Source organism: Leucoraja erinacea, chromosome 9 (assembly GCF_028641065.1).
Source record: "Leucoraja erinacea ecotype New England chromosome 9, Leri_hhj_1, whole genome shotgun sequence".
Classification (NCBI taxonomy): domain Eukaryota; kingdom Metazoa; phylum Chordata; class Chondrichthyes; order Rajiformes; family Rajidae; genus Leucoraja; species Leucoraja erinaceus.
In genome coordinates, this window is record NC_073385.1 from 69,627,001 (window position 1) to 69,639,210 (window position 12,210).

General features: G+C 44.6%; 2 protein-coding genes across 5 annotated transcripts in view; both read left to right on the forward strand.

The window, feature by feature from the left end:
• tecpr2 (tectonin beta-propeller repeat containing 2) overlaps positions 1 to 3,503 on the forward strand; it is an 87,374-nt gene extending 83,871 nt beyond the window's left edge. For all 4 annotated transcript variants that reach the window (XM_055641173.1, XM_055641174.1, XM_055641175.1 and 1 more), the window contains exon 20: positions 378 to 3,503. In XM_055641173.1, the coding sequence (XP_055497148.1) occupies positions 378 to 535 (158 nt within the window). In that variant the 3' untranslated portion in view covers positions 536 to 3,503. The remainder of the gene's footprint in view (positions 1 to 377) is intronic.
• Positions 3,504 to 8,559: 5,056 nt separating this feature from the next.
• LOC129700566 (ankyrin repeat domain-containing protein 9-like) lies at positions 8,560 to 10,440 on the forward strand. Its single transcript, XM_055641177.1, has one exon. It carries the CDS (start codon positions 8,908 to 8,910, stop codon positions 9,910 to 9,912), a length of 1,005 nt encoding a protein of 334 aa, XP_055497152.1. The 5' UTR covers positions 8,560 to 8,907; the 3' UTR covers positions 9,913 to 10,440.
• Positions 10,441 to 12,210: the final 1,770 nt, after the last annotated feature.

A 12,210-nucleotide genomic window follows, 5' to 3' on the forward strand; every position in this document is an offset into this window, starting at 1 on the left:
ACACACTAGGGACAATTTTACACATACACCAAGCCAATTAACCTAACTCTTTGGAGTATGGGAGGAAACCAAAGATCTCGGTGAAAACCCATGTGGTCACAGGGAGAATGTACAAACTCTGTACAGACAGCACCCTTGGTCGGGATTGAATCCGGGTCTCAGACACTAAGGCAGCAACTCTACTGCTTCGCCACCGTGCATTGCCACCATATACATTTCCTTCCTATGTATATACATATATATATCTGATGGCTTTTCCGTAGAAAATACTCGCTTTTGATCATCCTATAGCATTAAGAATATACCAGTAATTCCAAGGATAAATTTGCTTTGTGATTCTAATGTTTGTTTTCAATTTGTTCTCACTTTCCACACAGTAACTCCTCAAGATGAACTGTGGGGCATCAGCAATGGAGGCTCTCTCCTTCAAAGACTAACCAAGAATTTTAGCCACACTGATTCACTGGTTAACCCCAACCGTAATGTTGCTTTGGGGCCATGCGATGACTTTGATGATGAGTGGGAGATTATCTGACCATTGGAAGCATAGCTTTTTGCAGCATTGAGGCCATTTAATCAAGCAATTTAGATCACTTTTTTTTGTACACAATGTTAAAACTATTAGGGATAAAAATTGCATTCAGTTGAGGTTTTCTAAGTTATCAATGTTATAATTGATATGTTATAATTGATATGGCTTTGTGATTCTGCCGGTATCGATATATATATAAATCACTACACTATAGAATAGGGACTGACGTGCTTGGTATCCTATCTTCAATTGGACAATTAATGCCAGAGTATGCTCCGACAGAATATATTTGGACTGCCTTGTGCCAATCATTTAACAATCCACAGCTCTGATGTGTTGCTTTCCTGCAGCTGTTTGACATACCCTCATACTTGAAAGGTTTGTGTGCAGTTTTGTTGATTTATATGACCATGAATAAAGCACGATAATTTTGTCAGAGTTTGATCTGCACCCAAGTTGCAGCTGTATGGAAAGCATGTGTATTTCCATGACCTTCAATTCAAAACCTGCAATTCAACTTAATTTCTATGACTGGAAGCCAGCAGTCTCCGATTTTAAACACTTACTCTATCATGGATTTTATTAAGTAAACTGTACAATATACTTGTACAATAGTGTAGATAATTTAGAACAGTTTTATGTTATTATTTAAGATATTAGTATACAGCAGTAAAACCGTAATTGTAGATATCATAACAGTACATTATTCAACTCGTTGATTGAATTAAAGTATCATTTTGAAATAAGTTGTACATCTATTTAAATTTTGTGTTGAATTATTATGCTATCTTCCCAAAAAGCCTTTTGCTAAATATAATTTACTGTAAACAGTATCTGTGTACAACTGTAGTAATAATTTGAGGTTTTAGTAATTTTAATTTTTTTAATCCTTTTAAGTGACAGAACCTGGCTATAAAATTATCGGCAAAACTGATTAGTGATGCTTATTCCCTAGCTTACTGCGAAAGTAAAGATGTTTACACGTTTGGGATAAATATTAACCCCATGTTTATGTACAGATGAGAAGCAGTTTCTGTACATAATGAAAGTTTAGTCCGTTGCAATTTGCACTTTGAGCATTTCTATTGAGTATTTTGTGAAAATACATATTTAATATCTTGACATAACATTATAATCTGATTTGTAGCATTCATGGTGAGGTATGTAATGTCCCATTATATTGAAATGATGTACTTTTGTTCTGGAATGAGACAATTTTTTTCTAGTGTAAATGACAGTGTGAAATATCCCAAAATAACTATCAGGTAGCAAGTTAAATATTCCACAAACAACAGCACCTTTTGCACAAAAAAATCTAACCATAGATTGGTTAATTCATTTGCCCAAACATTGCTGGCTCATTCTGAAACCTTTATTCAACGTTCTGCATAAATCCTTTTAAGCCACAAAGGATTTGTGCAACCAGCATTGTCGATGTATAACTGTACATGCCAGATCCCCAGATAATTGTTTGGAAAAATTAAACTCCTGAAAGCTTGTTCTATGTAGGGAATGAGAAGCCCACTTGTCTGATCATTTACCTTTAACTTGCCTTCAAATAAATTGGGTACTTATCAGTCAATTTAAAGGTTGTATAAATGTGAAGCATAACTTTAAGTAAATGCAGAGTAAAATATGATTAAAAAGACAGAACTAGATAATGTGGGTAGATGTGGGTATGCAAAATCTGTACCATATTCATGGAAATAAATTTTATAATCAGTCTTTATTATATCCAAGCAAATGAGGTTTCTATGGTACTGGCCCTTCCAATTGGCAGCATCACCAGATCTGGACTGCAAATAATCACACTCGACTTTTTGGAGATGCTCCAATCTGTAAGTAATATGTGAAGATGGACACAAAAAGCTGGAGTAACTCAGCGGGACAGGCAGCATCTCTGGATAGAAGGAATAGTTGACGTTTCAGTCTGAAGAAGGGTCTCAACCCGACACGTCACCCCTTCCTTCTATCCAGAGATGCTGCCTGTCCCGCTGAGTTACTCCAGCATTTTGTCGACGTAAACCAGCATCTGCAGTTCTGTCCGACACAGTAATATGTGAATGTGACACTTGGATACTAAATATGGAAACTTTTGATTCCCCTGGAGTTTTACTGACAAAACAAAACTATATAAATTCAATGTGAAAAGATTTTTATTAATATCAACTCCAACTGGAGTATTAAAATTGCAAAAGCCTGCAATGTTGGAAAATTAGTTTGTACATGCAAGTGACTAACCAGTGTGCACTAACAGAAGTCTGTTATGTCTTTAAAAATACAGGAAATTCTAATGTATTTTTGCAAAAACTCATTTGCTCAACTTAATTTTCATTCTTTGAAAGAATTCCAACATTTGTTATTCAGTATCTTAGATGCAGTATACAAATAGGAAATATTTTTTTAAGCAGTTTTTAGAATGTGTCTCTGGCAGTACATAGTGTTGAATACTGTAATTGTTAATGCTGTGATTGTATGAGGGTAAAACCTTGAGTTGGTAATGTGCTGCTTTAACACTTTGAAAGATTATACGCATTAACATGACGTTGCAGCTTTACTTGGTTATGGCCCTTTTTGACATCTTATTTCAAGTGCTGAATACTTGTAGATGTTAAAATGTAAATTGTAGTTAAATAGAGAGACGGCTGTGGCTGAAATAGCTCTGGGAGTATTTAAGCAATGTTGTAAACAGAATTGTACTACATGCATGGTGTTGTATATTTAAACTATTATTTATGAATGAACTGTCATTACAGCTAATAACAACTTTATTAAAACATTTATGTTTTACATTTGTGTTTCAAAAATAGTACTGTTCCTAAAATATTACCTGTACTTGTTTGCCTAACTCCAGCAAAAGTAAAATAAAAGAACTAAAGGATCTTTTCTACATTTGCTTTAACATAATTTGCATACATTGTCTTTATGCAAGAATTTCTGAAGTTGACGGTTACATTTTGAGAATGAACTAACAACACAGGCGGTCACGGTGGCGCAGCGGTAGAGTTGCTGCCTCACAGCGAATGCAGCGCGGAGACCCAGGTTCGATCCCAACTACGGGTGCTGTCTGTACGGAGTTTGTACATGCACCCCGTGACCAGCGTGGGTTTTCTCTGAGATCTTCAGTTTCCTCCCACACTCTAAAGAGTTACAGGTTTGTAGGTTAATTGGCTTGTCCCTAGTGGGTGTAGGATAGTGTTAATGTGCGGGGATCGCTGGTCGGCGCGGACTCAGTGGGGCAAAGGGCCTGTTTCCGTGCTGTATCTCTAAACTAAACATTGTACCCTATTTTTCTTTCTTTTTGATTTATTGGACGTGAATGTTACTAACATGACCATAAATTTAAGGCACGTACCCTATTGCTCCTAACAAACTGCTAAGAATCAACTCGTTGAATTTGTGGGTTGGACTTTGTGCAGTGCCCTTTCCCACTAATATTGCAAGGCCAGGGGTGCGAATCCTCCCTTAACGTTGTTACTTGCAGGGTTCGTGCATTTTGACAAAAGGACAGTGAAGGAAGGCAATATATTTCCAGATTAAGATGAGCAGATTCAAATTCCTGGGCGTGCACATCTCTGAAGATCTTTCCTGGTCCGAGAACACTGATTCTATTATCAAGAAAGCACATCAGCGCCTCTACTTCCTGAGAAGATTACGGCGAGTCGGTTTGTCAAGGAAGACTCTCTCTAACTTCTACAGGTGCACAGTAGAGACCATGCTGTTCCGTTGCATCGTGGCTTGGTTCGGCAACTTGAGCGCCCTGGAGAGGAAAAGACTACAAAAAGTAGTAAACACTGCCCAGTCCATCATCGGCTCTGACCTCCCTTCCATCGAGGGGATCTACCACTGTCGCTGCCTCAAAAAGGCTGCCAGCATCATCAAGGACCCACACCATCCTGGCCACACACTCATCACCCCGCTGCCTTCAGGTAGAAGGTACAGGAGCCTGAAGACTGCAATGACCAGGTTCAGGAATAGCTACTTCCCCACAGCCATCAGGTTATTAAACTTGGCTCGGGCAAAACTCTGAACATTAATAACCCATTATCTGTTATTTGCACTTTATCAGTTTATTTATTCATGTGTGTATATATTTATATAATGGTATATGGACACACTGATCTGTTTTGTAGTCAATGCCTACAATGTTCTGTTGTGCTGAAGCAAAGCAAGAATGACATTGTCCTATCAGGGGCACATGACAAACTCTCTTGAATTTTGAATCTAGATTTGGAAAGGGTATTTCAAGTAGGGTATTCCCATGTGCCTGCTCCAATCTATTCTCTGCTCGAACAGTTTAACTCGTTGTTAATTGTGTCGCTGCTGGCTGGCATACTTGTCCACAGATTCAACCAAGCTTGGTTGCTCAGCTGGATGTTAATGGTTAAGTGAGGGATATTTTATGCCATGAGCTTGCAGATTCTGCACCTATAGTATCTGGTGAAGACAGTTTTGAGCTGCTAGATAAATTCTGAATTAATCTCAGTTAACACACCATCAGTTCACCAGAGTACTGAAATGTGTAGATTGGACTTTGTGCTGTAGTCACTCCTACCAATATTGTAGTAGATGCATCAAGGTTGCATCAGATGATTTATTGCCCGAGGTCAAGTAGGTTTATCATCATTGGTTCTCGATAACTGATTTATTCTGGGGAAATTATAACATTGAAATGAACTTTGCACTACACACTTGCTTCAGTGCACATCTGGACTTTGCTGGTGTGTTGGATAATTATGGCCCTGAGGTGGAGAAGCATCTAGTTTTCTGCATTTATCAGATGGGAAGAAAGATACAACCTAGTTACACCCATTTCAAGGAACTCCTTTGCAGCAATTCCGTAAACATTGGTGTAAGCCAGGGTCAGCACATTGTGGTCGTTCTACAGCACCGAGCCTGAGAAATAGCATGCAAATTATATATAGACAGCAAAATGCACAAGATGCTGGCGTACTCAAGGGGTCAGGCAGCATCTCTGGTGATGTTTCTTGTCACGACCTTTCCTATTACCAACCATGCTTTACCCTGTCCCTCCTCTTCCAGCTTTCTTTTCTTCCCCCAAAATCAGTCTGAAGAAGGATCTCGACCCGAAACGTCACCTATCCATGTACTCCGAGGATGCTGCTTACCTGCTGAGTTGCTTCAGCGCTTGGTGCCCTTTTTTAAAGGAAAAGTGAATGCTGGCTCACTGTGATTACTGTGGTTTATCAGCAATAAAGAGAAATGGCCATGCACAAAACACTGAGTCTTCAGTCGGAAGGTAGAGGTTTTGTGTAAATGTTGAATTCAGTGATTTATGATTTGATTCTGGACATGTCTCCCCTACTTTTATCAATGTTTCTTTTTCATGTTTTGAAAAGATTTCATAATCAAACCCAAACTAGTGCTAATAATACATTTTATTCTTCAAAGTTTATTAAGTTTATTTTGATTATTTAGTTTTGGATTTTTTTTTTAATGGTTTAGAATGAAAGCAAGTATTCCCTCTCTTTCCGTGTCTTTATCTGCCAGTTTAACTTACTTTTTGATATGAAGAGTTACTGGCATTTAGAAAAATTAGACTTTTTAAAATATGCAAATTAAAATACTGTTAGAGGCAGATACAATTGAATTTTGATCCACCTTTAAAGTCTCTGCTTTAGGTAAAATAATCAGCAATAAATATTTTAACGAAGGGATTTAAAGTCTTCTAGCTATTTTTAAGGATACATTTAACCATTCAATTTAATGTTCTTGTAAAACTTGTTTAGCATTCCAGGTACTAACCACTAACCAGTTAATTGATTCACTTTGTCTAGTAGTAAATTGCTTAGTCATTGCTGAAGACTGGCTATTTTCTCAAACTCTGCCATTCCTCCATCTGTCAGCAAAATGTCAAAAAGAGAAAGCTGCAGAACGTTATAGAAAGTGATGGGAATCTGAAACTGCCCACCATGAGGATTACTTAAACCCCTTTACTAGCCAATTAAAACCTATTAATAGCCCTTTAACCCCTTCCTGTGGACATATCCATAGAAATATATTTTGAAATGTCATAATTATATCAGTTTCTGTAACTTCCTCTAGCAGCTCGTTCCAAATACGGACTCGCAACGTTCCAAAAGAGTTGCCTCTGAAATCCCCCCCCCCCCCCTAAATCTTTCCCCTCTGTCCTTAAGCCTGTGACATCTAGTTTTAGAATCCTCTACCCTGGGGATAAAGGCTGAGCATTCACTTTATCTATGCCCTCGTGGTTGTGTAAGGTCATTCAGTTTCCTATGCTCCAAAGAAAGAAGTTCCGGCTTACCATACTTCTTCCTAAAACTCAAGTGTGAAAGCCCAGGTAAAATCCTGGTGAATCTCTTCAGTTCTTTTCAACTTAATGACATCCTTCTGGGCAACCAGAGCTGCACACTATACTGCAAGTGTGATCTTGCCAACGACCTGTATAGCAGCATCATGATAAGCCAACGTTCCGTGCCAAATGTTGTCTTCGCCATGCTGTTCACCTGACCTGCAAAGAACTTTGCACCTGCAGTCACGGATTTCTCTGTTCTATAACACTCCAGGGGTCTACATTCAACTCTTAAGTCCTGCCCTGGTTTAACATACCAAAGTGCAACACTTCAAGCCTGTAGTGTACAAAGCAAGAATCCACTTTAATGCATCGGCAGTTCTCAGTTCAAGATAAATTATTAAAAATAAATAAAAACAGGGTAAGAGAATGGAGGAATGTTGTGACCAAGATGAGGCAAACAACGAAACAAGGAATTGCAAATGCTGGTTTACAAAAGAAGACCTAAAGTGCTGGAGAACATGGATAGGTAATGTTTCGGGTCGGGACCCCTCAGACTGATACAGACCGTGTTCTCCAGAGATGCTGCCTGACCCGCTGAGTTACTCCAGCACGTTATGTACTGTTTTGTAAACCAGCATTTGCAATTGCTTGTTGTAGCGATGAGGCGAGACTGACGTCGGGCATAGCCATAGTGATAGGTGTCTCCATTGTTCGAGGTGGCAATAGTGACCGGTATGAGAGGGGAGTTGAATACTGGTTAAAGTGTTGTATATGAATGCCCGAAGTATAAGAAATAAAGTGGATGAGCTTGAGGCTCAGTTAGTAATTGGCAAGTATGATGTGGGAATTACAGACATGGTTGCACGAGGTCCAGGGCAGGGAACTGACAATTCACCGGTATATGTCCTATCGAAAAGACAGACAGGTGGGCAAAGGGGGTGGGATAGCTCTGTTGTTAAGAAATTAAATTAAATCAAATCGCGGGGGCCGCACGAAGGTCGAGCGAGTGACGTGAAGTTCGAGCAGTCCGCGGGCCAGCAGGCCGTTGCCGCGCGGAATTTTTGAACACGGTCAGTTTTCCGGAGCCCCGCGCGATGTCGGGACCAGCTCCGCACAACTCCATACGGCTCCGGCGATCGAAGTGGGACCGGCCCCTCGAGGCCGTACGGCTCAAGCGACCACGTTAGGTCGCGCTTGCCGCATAGAGTCGCATGCTCGTGGGGCAGGCTCTTTAGGGTTAAGTCATTTAGAACGGAGATGAGGAAAAACTTTTTCACATAGAGTTGTGAATCTGTGGAATGTTCTGCCTAAAAGGTAGTGGAGGCCAATTCTCTGGATGCTTTCACGAGAGAGTTAGATAGAGCTCTTAAAGATAGCAGAGTCAAGGGATATGGGGAGACGGCAGGAACGGGGTACTGATGTGGATGATCATCCATGATCAGTGAATGGTGGCGCTGGGTCTAAGGACCGAATAACCTCCTCCTGCTACTGTCTATTGACCCACTGAGTTACTCCAGCACTCTGTGTCAGTTTGTCTACATGTCTGTTGTGCCGCTGCACGTAAGAACTTCACTATTCCGTTTTGGGACATAGGAATGATAAAATACTGGACTCCAGTGTTCACGCACTCCGGCTGCAGTGTTGACAGCAGTAACAAGCAAGTGGGGCCGCAGGACTAGCACTGACAGGCTGTGGCGGGATGGGGCGGCTGGCCATGAGCCGGGAGGGGGGGAGCGTGTGTTGTTTGTTTGTTTGTTTGTGAACTGAGGGAAGGGAGGGGGTGTGGGAGTGCCGAGTGGTGGGGTGTGAGCTGAGGGTGTGTGTGTGTGTGTGTCCCGTGGAGGGTGTGTGTGTGTGTGACCCGGGGGCGGGGAGAGGGTGTGTGACCCGGGGATGGCCAATGCCGATGTCGGCGCCTATAAAAGCAGCAGCTGGAGCAGCGCGGCCGGCTGGCGGCAACAGGTCGGAGACAAGTCCCACTGACACACCGAGCGGACAGCGGACACTGACTGACTGAGCCAGCGAGTGAGGGACCGGGCTAGTGGGAGCCACCTGTTGCCGGGAGCCGAGCCGAGCCGAGCCGCTTGAGGTGAGGGTGATGTCCGCCGGCGCCATGCCCTGGGAGCCCTGCTCGCCCAGCCGCGACTACCGCTGCCAGAAGCGCTGCAAGATGTCGTCGTTCGCCTTCTACCAGGCAGTGCGCGACCGGCTGCCCGTCTGGCTGCTGGAGGAGATGAGGACGACCGAGGTGCTGCACTGGGAGGAGAGCGGGCGGGCGAGCGCCTACTCACCGTCCGAGGCGCTGCTGTACGCGCTGGTGCACGACCACCGGCGCTACGGCCAGTACTTGCTGAGGGAGCACCCGGGCGAGGCGCTGGCGTGGCCGGGCGGCAGCTTCAGTGTGTGCGGCTGCTCGGGGGGCCCGGGGCCGGGGTCTGGGCCGAGGGGGCCGGGGCCGCACCTGGCGCTGGCCGTGCGCTACAACCGCGTGGGGGCGCTGGCGCTGCTGCTGCGGAGCGCGGGCCCGGAGCGCGTGCGCCTCCTCAACGGCCGCGGCTCGTGCGGCGGCGGCGTCGGCGCAGGCGCGGGCGGCGGCGGCGACGTCAGTGGCGGCGGTTACGGCGGTTGCTGCGGCTGTGACGGCGCGCGCGGGAAGTTGCCGCTCCACGTGGCGGCTGAGCTGGCTCGAGCCGAGTGCGCCGCCCTGCTCCTCGCCAACGGATGCTCGCCGCTCCTGACAGACGGCCAGGGCCGCACGCCGCTCGACACGCTCCTCGCACAGCTCCGCCACCGCCGCCCCAACACGCCACAACCCCACCTCGCCTGCCTACACACCCTCCTCCTCTTCATGCCCCGGCCACACTTCCACATGCAGGCCGAGCTGAGGGCAGACGGCGCCCTGTGGCGGCGGCTGCTGCCCCACGATGTCTACGAGTGGCTGTCGGGCCGCAGCCCGCCCTCCCTCTTCATGAGAGCCATGCAGACTGTGATGGCGGCCATCGCCCCCGAGCGGTTCCCCGAGGCTCTGGACGAGCTGCCCATCTCACACCTGCTCACACACTTGGACTTCAAGCAGGCCGCCCCGTCTGACTGCAAATGGTAGAAACGACGAGGTGTGTGTCTGCTGCTTTACAAGACACACTGCTGCAGAAACTGTTTGCAAGGAAAGAATGTCACTGCGTTTGCACTTCGCACGTGTGACAATAAAAGCACCACTGAATCAGTAACACAGCAGGGTCAGGCAGCATCCATGGAGAACGAGGACTGGCAACATTTCTGGCCGAGACCCTGCTTCAGACTAAATGGTGCAGCTTCGTGCTCCTAGAGATTCACACAACAGACTGGTTGCAAAAACGTCCTTTTAGAAAGCGTCAAGTGTCTAACGCAACGTTGCCAATGGAATTCTGTATTTTATTTTACACCTTTATTTAAGAGCACTGACAAAGGAATTATAAACTTGGCTGAAGAGTTCGGTGATGCTACGATGAATTTTTAGACATCTGCGGGTTATAAACTTTGTTTCAAACTTTTGGGGACAAAAAAAACACTACCCAATACAATGCATTTTGATGTGAATTGTTATCTGCATTCGGGTTTCATTACCCAGAGTAAATAGTTTTGATTAACAACGTTTGATATGTCTCCAATAAGTATTGCGAGCATTTTAGTACTATTATTTAAGATTTCTGCTTATGCAGTCGCTCTGTATTGAACGTGATTTGCTTCCACTGGGTTTGATGTGGACAAGGTTAAAACAGACTCTTCCACTCATTGTATTGTATTGTATACGCTGTGAGATGGTTGCCCATATGCAAGGGAAGAGAGCCTTCTGTTGGCTGTACAGCATCTTTTGTCTTGCCCATCCATACTACACAAAATGCAGGTCCCGCCACTTTTGAGTAGTCATGGGGCCGAGATTCTTTGGTGTATGAAGGAACTGCAGATGCAGGGTGCCTGGAGTAACTCAGCAGGTCAGGCAGCATCTCTGGAGAAAAGGAATAGGTGATGTTTTGGGTCGAGATCCTTCTTCAGACTGAGAATCAAGAGAGGGAAACTAGAGATATAGACTGTGATAGAGAGATATAGAATAAATACATGCAAAAAAGTAACAATGATGACAGAAATGGTCCATTGTTGGCTTTTGGCTAGGATAGTAAAGAGTTATACAGACAATGAAGCTCACCAGGGCGACTGAAACTAATACAATGACGGGTGGGTGGGGGGTGGTGCGAGAGAGAGGGGGTGCAAGGGTTACTTGAAGTTAAAGAAATTAATATCATACCACTAGGTCGTAAGCTGCCCAAGCATAATATCAGGTGCTGTTCCTCCAATTTGTGTTTGGCCTCACTCTGACAATGGAGGAGGATAGAAAGGTCAGTGCCTTTCTGGTGGGAACGAGAGGGGGAATCAAAGAAGTATTTGGTAACCCGGAGATCACGTAGGTCCAGGCAGACTGAGCTAAGATGTTCAGCAAAATGATTGGCTTGGTCTACGCTTGGTTTTGTCGATGTATAAGAATCCACACCTGGAACAACAGATACAGGAGATGAGGTTGGAGGAGATGCAAGCGAGCATCTGCCTCACCTGAAAGGACTCTCCAGGTCCCTGGACAGTTTCGAGGGAGAAAGTATAGTGACAGGTGTTGCATCTCCTGCGGTTGCAGGGGAAGGTACCAGGGAAAGGGGTAGTTTGAGTGGGAAGGGAACCAGGAAGTTGCAGAGGGAACAGTCTCTACTGGGGGTGGATATGGAAAGATGCGACTTGTGGGATCCCATTGGAGGTGGCAAACATATCAGAGGATTATATGTTGTATGCGACGGCTGATGGGGTGAAAGGTAAGGACTAGGGGTACTCTATCCCTGTTGTGACTGGGGGGAGGGGGAGCAAGAGCAGAGCTGCGTGGTATCGAGGACACACGTGTTATGACCTCATCTATGATTGAAGAGGGAAACCCCTGTTCTCTAAAGAATGAGGACATCTTGGATGTCCTGGTATGGAGCACCTCATCTTGGGCGAAGGTACAGCATAGACAGAGGAATTGGGAATAGGGGATAGAGTCTTTGCAGGAGGCAGGGTGGGAAAAAGTGTAGCCTAGATAGTTGTGAGAATCAGTACGTTTATAATAGACGTCAGTCAATAGTCTATCTCCTGTGATGGAGATGGTGAGATCAAGAAAGGGGAGGGAGGAGTCAGAGAGTGGTAGCTCTCTTTACTCAGAGAGTGGTAGCTGTGTGGAATGAGCTTCCAGTGAAGGTTCGTTTTTATCATTTAAAAATAAATTGGATAGTTATATGGATGGGAAGGGAATGGAGGGTTATGGTCTGAGCGCAGGTATATGGGACTAGGGGAGATTATGTGTTCGGCACGGACTAGAAGGGTGGAGATGGCCTGTTTCCGTGCT